Raw genomic sequence first — 18,313 nt, 5'->3', positions numbered from 1 at the left:
TGAAATGGAAAAATGGAAGTGCGGGTACTCTGTAACAGAGTGCCTGCTTGTTTCTGAGAAGTGCTGGTACTCTCCAATTAAAAGTATCATATTTCCCTTGATAAGTGCTGGTACTCTCCCTCTCAAAATAAACAAGTGCTGGTGCTGGTACCAGACAGTACCGGCCCATTTAAAGCCCTGCCTGTGACACATCAAACGCTTAATATTTATCAATTAAATCTACCAGAGTTATTGGTGAATGAAAAATCACCAGGGGAATAGGAGTAATTCTAGAAGTAAATGTGTTGCATGTTTTATATTCATAAACCAATAGGCAAACAAAATTCTCCGCAGCTCATGTGTTGAAAGCTGCACCTCAGCTATATACTTTAACATAATTTTATTATTAGTGCTAGATGATAAACCCCATGCTATGTGCCCAAGGCATGCATACCCAGCTGCCAGGGAGCAGCACAAGTTCCAGCAACGTCTCACGCATTCCTGTGCTTGCTCTGTGGGCGTGGGCTGCAGGCTGCGCACGAGACATGCTGCTTACCTCTGCACATATTTTGGTCGGTCGGTTCATACCCGGCTGCACAATGCACGCGCCGGGGTTGATTGGGCGGCACACGTGGCGGAGGCGGCTCGGCGGGGTTGCGCCGTATCACAGGCACCCCTCGTTCCGGAGGTGGCGCGGGGGTCGGCGTTTCTTCTTGCCCGTTGTTGACAATGATTTGAGCCGTCCTTGGCAAACACAGGTAACCGCCGAAGTGGTTCACGCACTTCATTCCACCTTTGCACGCGTCATGGACAATCTCGCATTCGTCAATATCTGCGGGGATCAATAAAACAGTGCACGGTTTTAGAACGCAGCTATTCACGTTTTGGGAAATCAGTTTCGCCCGCTGACATTTTAGGAAACATCAGCACACTTCTTTAAAATATTTTGGGTCACCTTTGCACTGTTGCCTCACGGGGTCCCACTCATAGCCATCTGTACATTGCTGTAAGTGAAAAAGAAAACAAAAATAGGATTCAGAAAAAAGGCAATTTGTCATCTGCAACATTACTCTTGTCTAAGAAGCAAAAAGGCGATCTTAGCGCTGACCAGCACTAAGCAAACCAGCACTGACCTGCTTAGCAGCAGAAGCAACATCTAGTCTTACATTTATCTGTCAGTTACTGTTACAGGGATTAAATTAAAAAAAAATGAGTAATCCCTGCCCAAAATAAACAACACAGCCTCAGCACCCGACCACCTCCTTTAGTAGCCTTTTTAACTTTACACCTGATAAGGGGAACATGCTGTAGTTGCAAGTATAAAAATACACACTGGATGCAATTTCAATTGTTTAGTGTAACAAAAAAGGGTCAGACTAGTCTTTTATCCACCGGGCATTTTCCGGTGGACTGGAGCCCTGGGATGCCAGTTTAGAACCCATAGAGCTGCTTGGTGTGTGGCTCCCCGAGGTGAGAGAAAGACATGGTTGGAGCATTTTTGCCAGAGGTACCTCGGTTCCCCAGTCTGGCTCTGTTCACAAACACATTCCCATGAGCATTTGCAAGTTATGTAACACAGGTGTCCAGATTATGAGAATACATCAATTGTAACTGCCTCAGATTATAGTGGATTATTTTCCCATGTTTTTAGTTACAATATCAAAACTCACATTTCGAGTTCAGTGAAAGAGCTGGAAGCCTGAACTAATGTAAATACAAATTAAATATAGTGCGGCTTGGATATAGTGCGGCTTGAGGTTCATATCCGGTCAGAGCATCAATTTCCGAAAACCCTCCTTGTGCTCAACTAACACCATGCAACTGCAGTTTACATAGCTGGAAGAGTAGTGATGAAACGCATCGGTTACAAAACAGGGTAAAGATTTTCAGCGTTCCAAGGTAAATAGAATTTTGACAATTGGAACATTTTCCATACCCAGAGTACGTCAGTTTTCAAGTCTTTTTAAAGCAATTTGGCACCATAACAAACTAGCCTCAAATAACTCATCTAATGGAAGCCTTGTCCCTGACATGGAGGGGTAGATGCTCCTGCCCTGCTTATTAATGATCCAGTAATAAATGCTTCTTCAATCTTGTATTCACGCATAGTCCCCCAAAACCTTCTCATCTTCCATAACCTCTCCCTAAAAGTGGTTAAAATTGTCACATAACAATCTGAATGTTTCACATAAAGTAAAAATAAATGACATCATTTTCCAAAGCCCAAAACGAAATGTCCTCTGCCTTCCTAAAATTGAATCCTTTAAAGTGGAATACCTTCTCTCCCATCCCACAGAAAAACCCATATGTTTTAAGAATTATTTTTCTATTTTACGCCTGCTGCCCTCTTCAAACAATCCTATCCATGGTATTATTTCTGGTCCTGCATACTTCAGTACAGACACATATAACCATCACCTCCAAAGCAAAAACCGTAGAGCAGTTCAGCCTGTTGTATTATCTTGCAAGAATGGAGCAATGGCCTCTATTTTTAGCCTATCATAATCCCGGCACTTCTAAAAAAGTCATTCCACATTAGGCTGCATGACTAGTCATTTTATGCCACAACTGCATTCTATTCACTGACTGCCATTCAAATCATGCATCAAATTAAAAAATTGCAGTATCACCTATAATTTTTGGTTGTGATCCCATATAAACTACAATCAATAATCGTTTGAGACATTTCCCCAAAACCTATGAAAAGGATACCACTGAAAAGAGTGATAATATTGTGCAAATTTAACACTGCACATGTAAGATTGGGTAAACTTCAGAGCAGTACAAAGCACGTGCCATGCAGGAACACAAAGGTGTGCGAAGTTGTGATGCCTTCTGATTCTCAACTTCACAATTTTAAGTTTTGTGACTGTAATAGCGTCCAGACACTGGTTTAAGTTATAATGTAAGAGAGGTTTTATTAATCAACCCCATCCATCGTAGACCAGAGCCAACCGACTCAAATAGAACGCTCCAAGTTCCATGCTGGAACATGGAACCAATCCACATCACACATCTTCTCGTTACAATTTGAAATACAAATACAAAAGAAATAACAAATACATTTCCAAGTACATATGAAATACAAATGTGTAAAGTTCCCAAACCTTTCCTCCCAAATGATACAACAAATTAACTCCTTACAAAATCTTTGAGATAAACTGGAATCTTGCAAGATCTGACACTTTTGTGTATGGGTTAAAAAATTATTTTTCGGAAAAAGATCCACTTGAACTTTCTCCTCCACCTGCTTCACCACATCTTGACTTAACACGAACTACACGGCTATGATTCCAGATGCGACCATCATTTGTTTTCACAGCACATTTGAACAACTTCACCACAGTCTTTTCATCCATGAACTTAGACCAGTTTAGAAAGCCTACTGGCGCTTTAATTTTAACTCTGTCTCCCACTCTAAATTCAACCGTCTTAGCCGATTTATGAGAGTCAACATAAATCTTCCTTTTCCTTTGCAGAGCCAATTCTTTATTTCTCCCCTGACAAATTTCATTATTCTTAAGTCCTTTATACATAAACATCCAGCCAGGACAGATGATGGTATTGGCGGATCTTCATTTGAATAACTCAACAGAGGTCTTCCCAGATGAGGAGTGAGGTGTAAACCCGTAAACTGTAATCCGATTTTGCAACTCATCCCTTCAATTCAAACTTCTGACCCTTGCCAGTTGTATACTTTCCTTCAAGGTTTTGTTTAACCTTTCTATGGCACAGTTGCACTCAGGATGATAAAGAGAGGTCTTCTTATGTTCAATTCCACACTTTGCTAAGTATTACTCCTTTCACAAGAACAAAATTGAGGACCATTGTCCAATAACAAAGAACCAGGAAAACTATCTCGCTTGAAAATTGCATCCAGAAACTTAATTACGGATGAGTTCCAAACCACACACCTCATTCACCTGAAAACTTACTTCTTTCACTTAATTTCTGCCATCTCTTTTGCTGCGAAAACGACAGTTCTTTGAAAAGTGTCCCCTTTTTCCACAACAGTTACAAACTGAGAGCAGGACAAAAATGGGCATTAGCTTTGTGACCAACCTTTCCGCAGCGATAACAAGTGCCTTGAAATAACGTTTCTTTTTGTGTCTTTCCCACTCTTGTTTCTTTTCCTCTCCACTCTTCTTATTATCTGTGTCAGACTTATGTACAGCATGACACACAACCTTTTCTACTTTTTCTGGACTAATAGTAGATTTCCCAACCTTGCTCAATTCGCTCACACTTTTTAACATGTGTTCAACTTGTTTCGCAATTACCATAACTTCATTTAAAGGAGGTTCATCTTTTAACCAGAGCTCCAATCTTATTTTGTCACTTCCACATTTCAATACAAACTGGTCACAAATTCTCTCTTCCACTAGCTCCCCAAATTCGCAACTTGACGCTAATTTCCTGAGAGCAGTCACAAACTCCTCAACTGTTTCTTACTTAAACCAAAATAATAACGCTCCATAATGGTACTAACTTTTGGCAGAAAATGCAGGTCTAATTGCTTAATACATACTTCATATTCATTTAACCCTCTTTGACTTGCAGGTCTTAATGGTGTCAAATGTTCCAACACCTCTTGCCCCTCACTACCTAAACAATGGAGTAATAGTGCTTGTTTCCTCTCTGGACTCGTATTTGTTCCAAAAACTCTTGCATAATTTTCAAATATTTTTTTCCACTTCTGCCACTTCACCAGTGGCTCCTCACGATTTGCCATAAAAAAGGGGGTGCAGTTACATTTTGCATTTTTCTAAAATCTTATTTTAAATTTTAATTAAAAATAAATACATTATGCAAGTCACACCTCACTTAATTTCAATATATACTTACAATACACTCTTTTTTATGAGATGTTAAACCTGCAGTTGATAAGTCACAAATTAATCAAAATTAACTTTAAGGTGTGCTTGTCACCGTGGTGCCAAGCTTATTACTGACAATCTTCTTAACATTTGAACCCAGAGAAGATCCCGTTAATTTTCTACGAATCTCCACAAAGAAAACAATATTTTCTTTTTAGAGGTCGATTTGCTGTACACCCTCCAACACAAACCCAAAGAACCACATTAAAGTATGGTAAAGTGCCTAATCCTTCATTCTTTTCAGAATAGCAGAGTCATATCTAAGGGGGAATGAGAAGCAAAAAAGATTTGGACGGAAAGGCCTTGCCCACTCTTTGTGGCATGCTTCATCATTTACCAGTCTGTCTGTTAGACCTGGCATTCTTAGGGTGGCGTTTCCCCAGTCTTTTTGCCTTTTACCTTCTGTTTTGCTGATTTTCTGTCCTTGGCCTTAGGACTCTGAGCACTTTACTACTGCTAACCAGTGCTAAAGTGCATGCACTTCTCCCTACACATGATGACATTGGTGTATTCCTGATTGGCATATTTGTTTTACTGGTAAGTCCCTGCTAAACTTGTATACCATATTCCCACATCCTGTATTTCAAATTCTACTAGTGAGCCTGCAGCACTGATTGTGCCACCCACATAAGTAGCCTTTCCAACCTGTCTCAGGCTTGCCATGGCAGGGCCTGTGTGCGCAGTTCACTGCCACTTCAACCTGGCATTTAAAAATACTTGCCAAACCCTAAAATCCCCTTTTATTACTTATATGTTACCCCTAAGATAGGCCCTAAGTGACCCTAAGGGCAGGGTGCTATGTAAGTAAAAGATAGATATGTACTATTATGTTTTACTTGTCCTGGTGGTGCCAAACACCCACATTCGTTTTTCACTACTGTGAAGCCTGCTCCTCTTGTAGGTGACTATTGGGAATTGCTTAACATAGGTTTAAGCTGTAATCCCAGATTGCAAAGGAGTAGCTGCTTTATGTTTAATATATTTTGATTGGTAATGACAAATCCTCTTTTCTGGTAAAGCTGGATTTGGCATTACTAGTTTAGGAGTGCCCCTTTTAGAAAGTGGGCATTTCTCTGCTCTTAGCTCTTTGTGTGCCTTCCAGTCCGTCTCCAAATCAAATCTGGGTTTGAGTTACAGCTCCACTTTGAGCATTCTCTCTAGACAGCTGCATCTGCATTCATTTGCATACTGATGGGTCTTCCTGGGTAAAGGGCAGGGGAAGGACTGACTCGTACACTTCAATAGATAGTGTCCTGCCCTCACGCAAAGCACTGCTCATCCCCCGCCCAACGGTTAGCCTGGTAGACACGACTGGGCTGAAAGGGGACTTGTGCACTGTTAAGTCTTTCCTTTCAAGTCACACCCACTTCAAATGCATTTTAGGATATAACTACTGGGGCTCTGACCCCTTCTAATCACACAATCTTGTAACCAGACATCGCTGGCTCAACATCTGCACATTCCCAGAAGGGCTTCTTGATGCCAGGAGGGACTGCCGCTCTGCTAACTGCTCTGCTGTGTTGGCCTGTTGCTTGTTGAGCTGCAGAAGGATCTGCCACTTTGCTACCTGCCTTGCTATGCTGGCCTGCTGCCAGCTACCTCCACATTTGTGACTTTAAGTGTTCTATAAGGGTTTGTTGGCTTGCACCTTGCTACCTGGCTTGATTTGCTGGCCTGCTGCCTGCTACCTCTGATTTTGTGACTTTAAGTGTTCTCCAAGGGCTTGTTGGTTTGCACCCTGGTCCCGAAAGTCTCAGGCCAATCAAAGACTTTGTTTCATTCTCACAATGCTGCTGCGAAAGCCTGTTCTGCAAAGAATTAGCGTATTGACCAGCACAAGCTACACTTCATGTGCTGGGAACACCAGCACTCCACTCTCCAGCTGTACAGAACCCGTGTTGGAAAGATAGGCACTCCGCACTTCAGTTTGGCAAAGGACCCACACCTCTTTGACAAGCTGCAGTGGTGTCCTGCCATACAACATTGCGGCGCTGCTGATTGCCGCATTCCAGTGTCGATGCATTACTAGGGCAACCACAGGTCCCACCTGCAATGCTGTAGTCACTGCAGCAGCTTTCCCCCATCAGTGCGACCTGAAGGCGGAGATCGCTGAACTAGCAGCTCCATCCATGAGGTTGTTGATGTCGGCTGCTCGGCCTCAACTCCATGGCCTCACCCAACAAAGGTACTAACTCGATTGGACCTGCAAGGTCCCTGTAACTGCCTCTCTCAGGTGGCTGCATTTGCATGCACACGATCCCAAGGGAACATCAGAAGACTGGCAACTTGCATTTCAGTAACTATTCAGCAGTGGCTTTTTACCTAATATATCACATTAAATGCAAGTAAAACACACTCCCTTCTATTGTGTGCTTTACTGTAATCTTTGTGCGATTTCAGTGATCCCCTTTGGGGGTGGCACGTGAACTTTCTGACTTTCGGAGCAGAGAAAGCAGAGCTCCAAAAAGGGGAGTTTCAGGTGCAAGATTCCGGTTGCCTAAGTAGATTAAAAAACAATACCTAATTGTTGCTGAAATGCCCCTAACCTGTCAATCAGCTTCTCCGCCCTAGCGATAGGATAAGCATCTGTCTTTATCACAGAGTTGAGCCCTCTGTAATCCACAAAGAACCTCAGTTGCAGGTGTGGTGCCTGCTTGGGCAGCTTTTGGTACCAGAACCACAGGACTAAACCAGGAGCTAATAGAGGGTTATGTTGCCCCCTTCTCCAGTATCTTGGACACTTCAGCCCCAATGCTGGACCTAACCTTATCTGAAAACCAGTAATATTTATTTTTAACAGGGAGGTTGTCTTCGGTGTCCACATCATGTGTACACAGGTAGGTAGTCCCTGGAATAAAGGAGAACAGAGAGGAGTACTGCCCCAACACTTGGTTGCAGCCCCTCTGCTGCTCAGGAGTTAGAGTGGGGGACAGGATTACTTGTTCACAGACTGATCCTTCTCCTTAGAGTCCAAGAGGTCATGGAGAGGTTCACTGTCCTCTTCTGCTTCTCCACCTTCCTTCCTTCCATGGCCAGCCTCTTCCCTTATAGAGCTTGTTCTTATTCTAACTTACAAGGGTTTGCTCCTGTTCTAGCTTGGAACGGGCAAGGGCTTGTTCCCTGCCATTCTTGGCAAGAAGCTGAGCCAGCTCCTTATCAAATTGAGCCGGCTATAGCTTTAGCTTCCTCTCCTCCCTCTAGTCCTCCATTTCCTCTGTGGACAGGCTCATTGAGGACACACTGCTGCCTGTGCTAGAATGGTCTCCTAGTCCTGAAAGAAAATTGCTCTCCCTCTCTGCAGGCTACATGACAAGACCCTCCTGGTCCCGCTCTAATCCTTCCTCATCTCCTCCTTCCTCTTCTACTTCTCCGTCTGGTTGGGCTTATGTTCATGCTTTCATGGTTTTCTGAAGCTCTGTCTTCTTGGCACTTCCCTTGTGAAACACCCTTCTCTCCTGGCAGAACTCCTTGACCTGGGCCACTGTATAGGTTTCCATATTGGCCAGCTCAAATTCCATTCTCCCTCATTTGACATCTTTGATTTTTTTCCAAATTCTTTTTCCAATTCCGGTTGTTTTTCTACCATGTCTGTGGTCCTCCCAGATGCAATATCTGTTTGGCTAAAATGTACACCCCAGCCAGGCACTCTAGTGAACCGAGCACTCTAGTTAGGGTAAGCTAGATACACAACTGAGATAACCTCTGCTCACCCTCTGGTAATTTGACGCAAAGCAGGCAGGCAGGCTTGAAAATGCATTTGCTCCAGGCAGCTGAGTTTAGCTTTACATGCATTCTTACTGGCGTTTGCAGGACTAAATCCTTGCATTTATGATATTTATGTTATTGTATTGACCGTAAGTCACCTGAGTGAGGCAAGTTATTTAATGAACACACTTAAAAACCTACATCATAACAGGAGTACAGGGAAATTTCAGTTCACTGCTACTCCTTGCCAGCTCCACGTCCCAGGTTGGAGACAGGATATTAAGATGCATACAAAGAGAACTTATGCTGTCTATAGAACTGCCTCTTCTTCTCTAGGCCTGGGATCAGAGGCCATGCATGGTCACTGTATAAACCCAGCAGGGAAATTGGAAGTGTGGTGCAGTGGCCAGGGCGGCTGACTCCGAAGCACGGGGCTCACGGTTCAATCGCTGACGGCAGCTCAGCCCAGCACCATGTGACTCTGTGGAATAGCTAGCTTAATCTTTCCGAATGCCCCCAGACCCTTGAGACCCATACAGGTGATTTGTTCGCGCTTTACAAATACTGGGTTATTGTGTTTTAATTTATTAAGCAATACTGCTAATGGCACACGTCCTTGTAGGCGGGCTACTCTGCCCCATCCTCCTGAAAGCCCATACACAGTAGAGAAGGGGCCTGCCCACACAGCAATGCCTCTTTCAGCAGGCTCTGCTGTGAGAAGTGTCCTGTTTCTTTTAAATATGTTTGCAGGAAGCAAGATGGTAATGTGCTTTGTCTTTTAAAGTTACAGATAGCAAACCAGGCTCATTAGCTTTTGTGCTTGTCTCTATGAGTACTCTCCTGCAGCAAGCAATGGGATGCACATGAGACCCCTGCTAACCCCTAAATGACACCCATGGGTTGCAGCATGCTACATAATAATAATAATAATAATAATACTGATATTTGTAAAGCGCGAACAGCTACCTCACGAGGAGGTGTCCCGGCGCTAAGTGAGCAGTTAAGCAGAGCGAATGGTAGAAGGGAGGCTTAGATTTTCTGCGTAAAGAGCCAGGTCTTTAGTTGCTTCTTGAATCCAGATTCTGTCGTGGCAGATTGGATGGAGGAAGGTAGGGCGTTCCAGAGTTTTGCCGTGCCAGCAGAAAAGGACCTGCCACCAAGTCGAGCTTTTTTGACTCGTGGTACGAGTAGCTGAAGCAGGGAATTAGATCACAGGCGCCTCTCCTGATGGTAACGGGGGAGTCTGAATTTTAGATAATTAGGGCAAGTCCCCCTTAGAGCTTTGAACGCCAAGGTCAAGGCTTTGAATTTTATTCTGCTTGCCACTGGGAGCCAGTGCAGTTCGCGCAGATGCAGCGAGACACGCTGTCTAAAAGGGATGTGCTTTATCAGTCTCGCAGCCGCATTCTGCACGATCTGTAAGCGTTGAACAAGATATTTTGGTAAGCCAAGATAGAGGCCGTTCGCGTAATCCAGTCTGGATGTAACGGTCGCATGGACTACCATTTTGCGACAATCTGCTGGTAGAAGAGAAAGAAACTTGCGGAGATTCCTAAGTTTGTGAAGACACCCAGCTGTGACCTGCTGTATATGGGAAGAAAAGGAGAGACTCTCGTTCCATCTTACCCCCAAATTCTTAGCATTGGTACTGGGGGACAGTGGCAGGCCCATTTCAGGTGGCCACCACAGGTCCGAAGGGGGACGAGTATTTTTACCAAAGAATACCACCTCAGTTTTACCTGCATTCAGTTTTAGTTTATTGGCATTCATCCAGCAGGCAACATCTCGAAGGCAGCCCCTCATTTTACTAAAAGCTACCTCCGACACTTCCGAATAGGGGAAGACTAATTGCGTATCATCTGCATACGAAATGGCCTTGACCCCCCATTTGGCAATCAAGGTAAAGAGTGGGGCTAAATAAACATTAAAAAGTAAAGGGCTAAGTGCCGACCCCTAAGGAACGCCACACCAGAGGCGTTTTGGTTTAGAGGAGAAGGTGCCCAAGGCCACTTTCTGGGAGCGGTCTGTGAGATAGGAGTGGAGCCATCCCAGTGCCTTGTCCCCCAGACCAATGTCCTCTATCCGTTGCAGCAATCTACCATGATCCACTGTATCAAACGCGGCTGATAGATCCAGGAGCACCAGCATTGCTGATGCTCCAGAATCTAAGGACCACCTAATCGACTCAGCCACCTCAATAAGGGCGGTCTCAGTGCTGAAACCCGATCTAAAACCTGACTGCGTTTCATGCAGAATCCCTTTTTCCTCAATGAAGCTGTTCAGTTGACGTTGTATCAGTTTTTCGAGCATTTTGCCTGGGGCTGCTAGGAGGGAGATCGGGCGGAGATTACTTAGGTCATCAGGGGCACCACTGGGCTTCTTTTTCAGAGGAAGAAGTGTGGCATGTTTCCAACACTCAGGGAACACCCCTGTTGCAATGGACGTATTCCAAATATGTAGGAGTGGTAATGCAATTGAGTGCGACACCATATTCCAAAGCTTGGGCGGGCAGGGGTCATCCGGGGCCCCTGATTTACATTTTTTTTATTTCCTTCAGTGCCTCGGGAAGGGAAATAGGATGAAATTGAGCTAGGGAAGGGGAGGGAAACACATTTTCAGCAGTGTCCGCCATTACTGTGGGGTCGGGACTAGTGAAGGTGTCATAGACTTTCATAATTTTTTTATCAAATAAGTCTGAGATGTCTTCACAGAGTCTCTCCGACGGAGTGACTTCGGTCTCAATAGCCCTAGGTTTAAAAAAGGATTGGACAATCTTAAAGACTTCTTTGCTTGATTGCTCCGCTTGCTGAATGGAAGTCACGATGAATAGTTTTTTGGCCTTTTTTATAGATTGATGAAGACCGCGGAGGGCTTTTTTATAGCAAATTTTTGCTAATTCTCAATAATTTACCCGCCATAAGCGCTCCAGCCTTTTGCAATTGCTTTTTTCAGCCATCAGCTCTGTGGAGAACCATGGGGCGGAAGGGGATTCTCTGCGTGACGTGGCAAGTTTTGCCGGAGCGATATAACTTCCACCGTGTTACATATCCAGAGATTCAACGCCAACGCGTCAGTATTCACATCTGTAGTCAGAGCTGGGGGGGGCAGCTGCGAGGGCAGGACAAAGGGTGTCTGCTGATATGTTATTCCATTTTCTGCGCACATAAGAGCGTCTCCCATTTGTCTGATAGTGAGAAGGGAAAGAGATTAAAAAGGGAATTAAAAAGTGATCCGTCCAGGGCAATGGCTGCGGGGTCTTAGCTGTCGTGTCCAGTATGTTGGAAAAAATTAGATCCAACATATGACCTGCCCGATGCGTCGGTCCAGTAATGATTTGAGTTAGATTAGCTGCTTTTAACATTGTCATAAGTTGAGTAGCCTGGGGGCAGTCAGGCCTATCCGCATGGACATTAAAATCCCCAACTATAATATAATGTGAATGAGCTAAAGAGCTTTGGACTATAAAGTCCATGAGTTCACAGGTATTGGTTGAGGTGCAGTCCGGGGGTCTGTAAATAATCTGCCCGGCTAATGACAATTGGGGGTTGATTTGCAGGCAGAAATGTAGCCCCTCTATGCCGGGTATAGTAGTGGGTGTAGAGGACGCCAGTGTGTATTTGCCCTTAAAGATAAAAGCCACCCGCCACCCCTTCTATCTTCCCCTCTATTCGAGAAGCTCATTTTGAAGCCCGGCGGGACAGCCAGGGAAATGGAGGCCATATTGTCTTCATTCAGCCATGTTTCTGTAAGAAATAAGGCGTCCCACTCGGAATCCGCCAATAGCAGCCAGATATCATCAGCATGCCTGGGGAGGGATCTGCAGTTCAATAGGCCAGCCCTAAATAATGTATCAGAGGAGTTTTTTGAGGAGCTTTTTGATTTTGGATATGAGTTATTTAAAAACAGGCCATCACATAGTGTCTTGCTGCAAAGCAGGCATGACAGCGGTAGATCAGAATTAGCCAGGTCGAGCCTAGTCGCCTGGCACGGCATGGCTGTGTTCAACGCCAATAGTTCCGACCTAGACCAGACAACCCTCTTAGTATCCCTACACTCACCGGCAGCGTGGCTGGCGCTGGACGCGGTCCGGCCGCGGACGGGCGCAGACGGGCTTGCCTTAAGCGCGCCTTCGGCGCGCCATCGGCACGCCTGCTGCGCTGCCTCGTCCCCATGTCTATTTATAGGAGGAGGGACCGGGGAGTGGGGTGAGAGAGGAGGAGGAGTCACGTCCCTCCGTTCAACCGGCACCAGTAGCCATGACGGACCGGGGATCGACGGAAATCAGGGTAAGTGTAAGGGGATGTGCAAAATGAAGCAAGCACACACAGTATTACAATTACATCAAGATTAAAAGTTTTAAAAAAACACTTCTGTATCGCAGAAAGAGCAGTTCATCAATTAGCCAGTCTCTCTTTGCAAAAGTATGGCTCTCGCCACCAGCGCGATGCTCATGCTGCTCACACCAGCGAGGCCTGGCTTCCCTCAGCTTTTGACTGTTAATGAGGGGGAGGAGTTGCGTCCCTCCGTTCAACCGGCACCAGTAGCCGTGACGGACCGGGGATCGACGGAAATCAGGGTAAGTGTAAGGGGATGTGCAAAATGAAGCAAGCACACACAGTATTACAATTACATCAAGATTAAAAGTTTTAAAAAAACACTTCTGTATCGCAGAAAGAGCAGTTCATCAATTAGCCAGTCTCTCTTTGCAAAAGTATGGCTCTCGCCACCAGCGCGATGCTCATGCTGCTCACACCAGCGAGGCCTGGCTTCCCTCAGCTTTTGACTGTTAATGAGGGGGAGGAGTTGCGTCCCTCCGTTCAACCGGCACCAGTAGCCGTGACGGACCGGGGATCGACGGAAATCAGGGTAAGTGTAAGGGGAGGTGCAAAATGAAGCAAGCACACACAGTATTACAATTACATCAAGATTAAAAGTTTTTAAAAAACACTTCTGTATCGCGGAAAGAGCAGTTCATCAATCAAGCATCTCTCTTTGCAAAAGTATGGCTCTCGCCACCAGCGCGATGCTCACGATAAAGAACAATTTCAATTATCTTTTTGTGGGGCAACTTGGAAATGACAGGGAAATTTGGAAAACGGCTTGCAGTGTTGAAACTGGCAATGCAATTTTCTGGTAGCTTTGACCAAATTGCATAGTAATTTGAAAACGGATATGGCCTGGTTAAGAGGCACAAAATGTTTAGCTGTGGCAATGTAAAACTGACATTTCAATTGTAGAAAAAGGCATCACAAAGTTATTGTGGCAATGTGAGAGAGCTATAGCAATGAGAACATTGATATATCAGTTTTAGATGTTAGGATGGTGAGGCAAAATATAAATTGGCACGAAATCTGCCTGTCATTTTAGAAATTGGTTGACAATGTGAATTTATCTGGGGTAATCCGAAACTTGCTTGTCAATGTAAAAACAGCCCTGGCAGTTTTCTTGAGGCAGTGTGTACACTCACTTGACAATAGGATAAGAAACAACTCGCATGTTGACAAGTAGCATACATTTTGTTTTTTAGCAACATCTGAGGAAGACCTTAATATTATAGGTAGCACTACTGAATATTTGAGCAACACTCAAATTCTTTGATATTTTAGTCTATGGCACAGTAATGTTGATAGACTTATGACTAATACAGAAACAATGAAGTGCACTTTGTGCCCTGGCACGGCATGTTAAACCCACGTTGTTTTTCTTGCATAAAATTAATAAATTCAATTTTCCTTAAGGAGTTACAACACGCTGTATCCAGCACAACTTCAGTGAACTGGAATATATGCGTTCCTCTGGTTCTTCCAGTGTTGCGATAGCATACAAAAGTTTCTGTTGAGAATATATACTTGATTTGATGTTAAAGAGAAAAAATTGTCTCGTGTAAAGTTGCAAGTTCTGGAATATTTTAATACTTTATCAGTTCCTGATCAGAACGGCCTGTAAAACCTCTGTTTCTTAGTGAAATTCTTTGAAATCTTGATTTAGACTCAATGTTTCAAATTTCTAATTGGGGGCGGGTGGGGGATTCCCTCACCCTCTAACCTTCCTGGAGGGGAACTGGGTTACTTAGTAGATCCTACAAGTATAGGCTTGTTTTATGAGTTCCACTTCAGAGCTCCATGTAAAACATTTGCTCACATAAAGACAATATTAGTCGATAATTAAAATATAAAATGCACCATTAGTTTTACTACCCCTCCTTGGCTTGGATTAGGAGCTTGTTATATTTGCTTACTCATCGCTCTAACTCTACGCATACTTAACATCCAAACTCATTTTCTCAAGACATCTAAGAAAGACTAACCCTAGGATGCTTTACTTACAGATACTCCAAAGGTAAGGAGAACTTCAAAACAAAGATTATGCTGAGAATATTTGACAATCTCAGAGTCTGTGAAGATTTTTGGAAAACCTGTTATTGAACATCTGCATATATGAATGCCCCGGTCACTCAGCAAAGCATTTACGTCCCTTCTACCCACAGCCTACATCACCAGCTATCATGTGTGCTTCACTTATGGTGTTTGCAGAAAAGCCCCAGCAACTTAACAAAAGAGTTCCGTGTGCTGTAAATAGTGGACATTAACCCATTAGAAGACAGAGTGCTAGAGCAACCCTTATGACATAAGGCAACTTCTCCTCTATAGAGGAAATTTATGAATAATATTCCTGATGCATTCGAGACCTAGAAGGGGTTGTGGGAGAACGACCTCAGGGCGCTGTCGGATGAAATTGGACTGACACACTACAGGGACGTGGGGAGGTTGTGATTAGAGCTGGGTTCCAAACATCCTACCTAGAGTGTATTACACCAGAGTGTTGATGATGAAGATTGTAAGAGCTAACACTGATAGTTGTCACTGAGGATGTGGGTAGAGGGGCTGATTTCTGCACACCGTGCCCTGTGCCGCAGTGGTAATGGCAAGCGATAATGGGGGTTCAAGCGCAAGTGACAAGAGTGGCGTTGCTCACCAGTCAAAAACTTTGTATCAGCCAGAAACGCTGTATCCTGGGTGTATGGGGGAACCAAACAGGCACTAGATACTAACCTTTTTCCCCAATTTTGGTATGGTTGCAGCTCGACGCAATACTGCACAACTGTGGGGGTCACCTGCAGTGCAACAGCTGGAGGAATGGAATAAAGATGAGGACTTGATGCATGAGGGCTGAGTGATTTATGTATGAGGGGAGAGGCTGCCAGCATCAATTTGAGAAAGTATGTAGCCCATGGAGGAATTCTAGGTGGATTCTGTTAGTTTAGTTATGTCAACATATATTTTTGGGGCCCAACAAAAACCACAATGAAACGTGTGTAATGGTTAATGTAAGTATTTCATTTTTGTCATTAGAATGATCAATGTGTAGGAACTCTGGAGTTGTTCCGAGATGAAACCCACCTGCGCACTAGGTTATGTTTAGGGCTCCCAGTTTTCTGTTTTTACTGATTTTTACAGATAACTACGGACAGAAAATATTCTATTTTCCTCCCTGTGTTTATTTTTAAAGATGGAAAAATACAGAGAATATTTTTTCTTCTGGATGATTCACACTACTGTTAATAATGCGTGCTAAGTCAAGAGCTGTGCAGACTGACTGTTAGGGGAAGTTAGGGGAGGTTAAAGAAGTTAAAGATTTCATAATAATAAAAATAATTCTACGATTTCAATGGAAATTATTTCAGGTGACTGTATTGTAATGTAAATGGATAAAACTCATTGGACATTCATACATGAGTAAAAAAAATAGTGGGTTAAATAAACGTGCCTATTGCAGCTTCATTTGTTATACGGGGCACAAAATAAATATGAATAAATACAGATATGATGAGCTGAAATTAAATAAGGATAAATACAGACGGAAATGGGAAAAACAAATACCAAAAGTCGGGTGCCCTAGTTATGTTATATGTCATGTACTTTGTATTGTTGTTTTTCCTTAATAAAAATAATGTGAAAAAAGAGTTTCCCAGTGGTGTTAGGAAATCTAGGATCCCTCTTTCAATTGATTTACAAGGTATCATTTACTCCCATAATCCGGAACTAGAAACCACCAAAAAAATTGCCATTCAAATATTACTTTAAGGACTGCATGCACACCATCACTTTTTATATCTCTCATAATCACTTTATGCTTATGTAGGTGGATCTTTGTTACATGTATCTGGCTTCAGAGCTAAAGTTCACCCCAGATAGGGTGTGCCATACAAGTAACATAAATAAATATCAACTAAGACAATCAGTACCTTTGAATGTAAGGCTATTAATGAATTTGAGAGGCAAGGCGAAGCAGTGGAGACTGCCTGTTTACAAAATGAATCCAGATATGTTAAATCTATAGAGGCCATTGCTTTAAATCATCCTAGACCTAGATTTGACTTGAATATTTAAACAAGGAAATTGGCTGAGTCAGGACAAGTGCACTGAAAGTGATATAGCAAATGTAAAACTTTATGCTAAAAAGTGAAGGAAGATAAAACGAATCAGATTGTGTACAGTTATTTGAGTGACCTCCCAACAGTCTGGCTCTTGGATAAAACACATTTTGGGAAATTGCAAAGGTAAATGGTGGCATACCGCAGAGAAATGTGTTTTGGCGGTGCAGAAAATTAATAGTGTTTGGGTGACAGAACATTCGATAGAGAAAATAAGCCTTGGCAATGCCAAAAGTTCTGTCTAATATCTGAGTGCCTCTCCAGTTACTGGTAAGTTTAGGCAGCACTCAGAAATTTATTGTAGATGCACTCTATCACTTTTCCTTGTACTCATGCACCCATTCATTGATCCACTGACTCATTCATCCACAGTAAAAAAAAACAAAGGATATGCCAGGAAAATACAAATAATAAAAGAAGAAGAAAAATTGCTGTCAACTAAATGGAGTGGGAATAAGCAACAATAAAAAAACAAAATTGTACTTAGACGTTGACAGCTGCCTTTAACTGATGTTGTTAAAAGCTCCAATACTGCTGGGATAATTTGAAGCAATATGTTGGCCATCTTGGGACGGTAAACTAACAAAACACTAGATACAATAGCATTCAAAGATGACTTCCTACTAAACATTGCCCTTGAAAGCCATCTTGGAATGCTATTGCAGATAACATATCGTTGTTGTACAGATTGAAGATGGCCAATATAGTAGTTCTAAATGGGGCAGAGTCAAAGAATGGATGCAGAGAAGGTTTGTGTGTACAGTCTTGACTGCCAGAGAGAAAGGTGACTACTCTCAGTAACCACAGTGCCACACTTCACATAATAATATGCATGAAAGGTGTCAAGTCTCCCCTGATGGAAAAAACACACAGGATAAAGAACAACCATTTGCAAGCTTGTAACACTTGATTGGTGATATGGAGAGCACCAGAGTAATTAGCAAGGCACCAAACGCCTCCTGACGGGAAGGAGAATAGGACCTGGGAAATCCAGGAGTAGAATCCCAAAAAAATGCAAATGCTAGAATTGAAAACCAGGGACAAACTTATACGTGGGGGGAGAGTATTGTGATGATAAATCAGGTCATGAATGTGTTTCAATGCATCTTGTTCCCATTATAACCAACTTTGCTCATGCTTTAAACAGGAACTGACATCACAGGAAAAACCTTTACTACATGTTGGATTTGAAACCTCAGACATCCTCCCATAGATGGACCACCAACTTGGAAAAGGCTCCTTATACGGTTTGACCACACCTCTTTCCAAAAATTCCTGGTGTTCATTGAAAGAATGAAAAATACTACCAAGACATCCT

At 43.2% G+C, this 18,313-nt stretch overlaps 1 protein-coding gene across 1 annotated transcript in view; it reads right to left on the bottom strand.

Moving 5' to 3' along the window:
* The window catches only part of EFEMP1 (EGF-like fibulin extracellular matrix protein 1), a 582,872-nt gene that overhangs the window by 539,956 nt on the left and 24,603 nt on the right, over positions 1–18,313 (bottom strand). The window contains exons 3-4 of the mRNA XM_086927496.1: positions 935–983; positions 536–811 (exon numbers count right to left, since the gene is read on the bottom strand). Coding sequence (XP_086783622.1) covers positions 536–811; positions 935–983 — 325 coding nt within the window. The remainder of the gene's footprint in view (positions 1–535; positions 812–934; positions 984–18,313) is intronic.

This window comes from Lissotriton vulgaris, chromosome 6 (genome assembly GCF_964263255.1).
Source record: "Lissotriton vulgaris chromosome 6, aLisVul1.2, whole genome shotgun sequence".
NCBI classification, from domain to species: domain Eukaryota; kingdom Metazoa; phylum Chordata; class Amphibia; order Caudata; family Salamandridae; genus Lissotriton; species Lissotriton vulgaris.
This window is presented reverse-complemented; position numbering and strand designations above follow the sequence as displayed.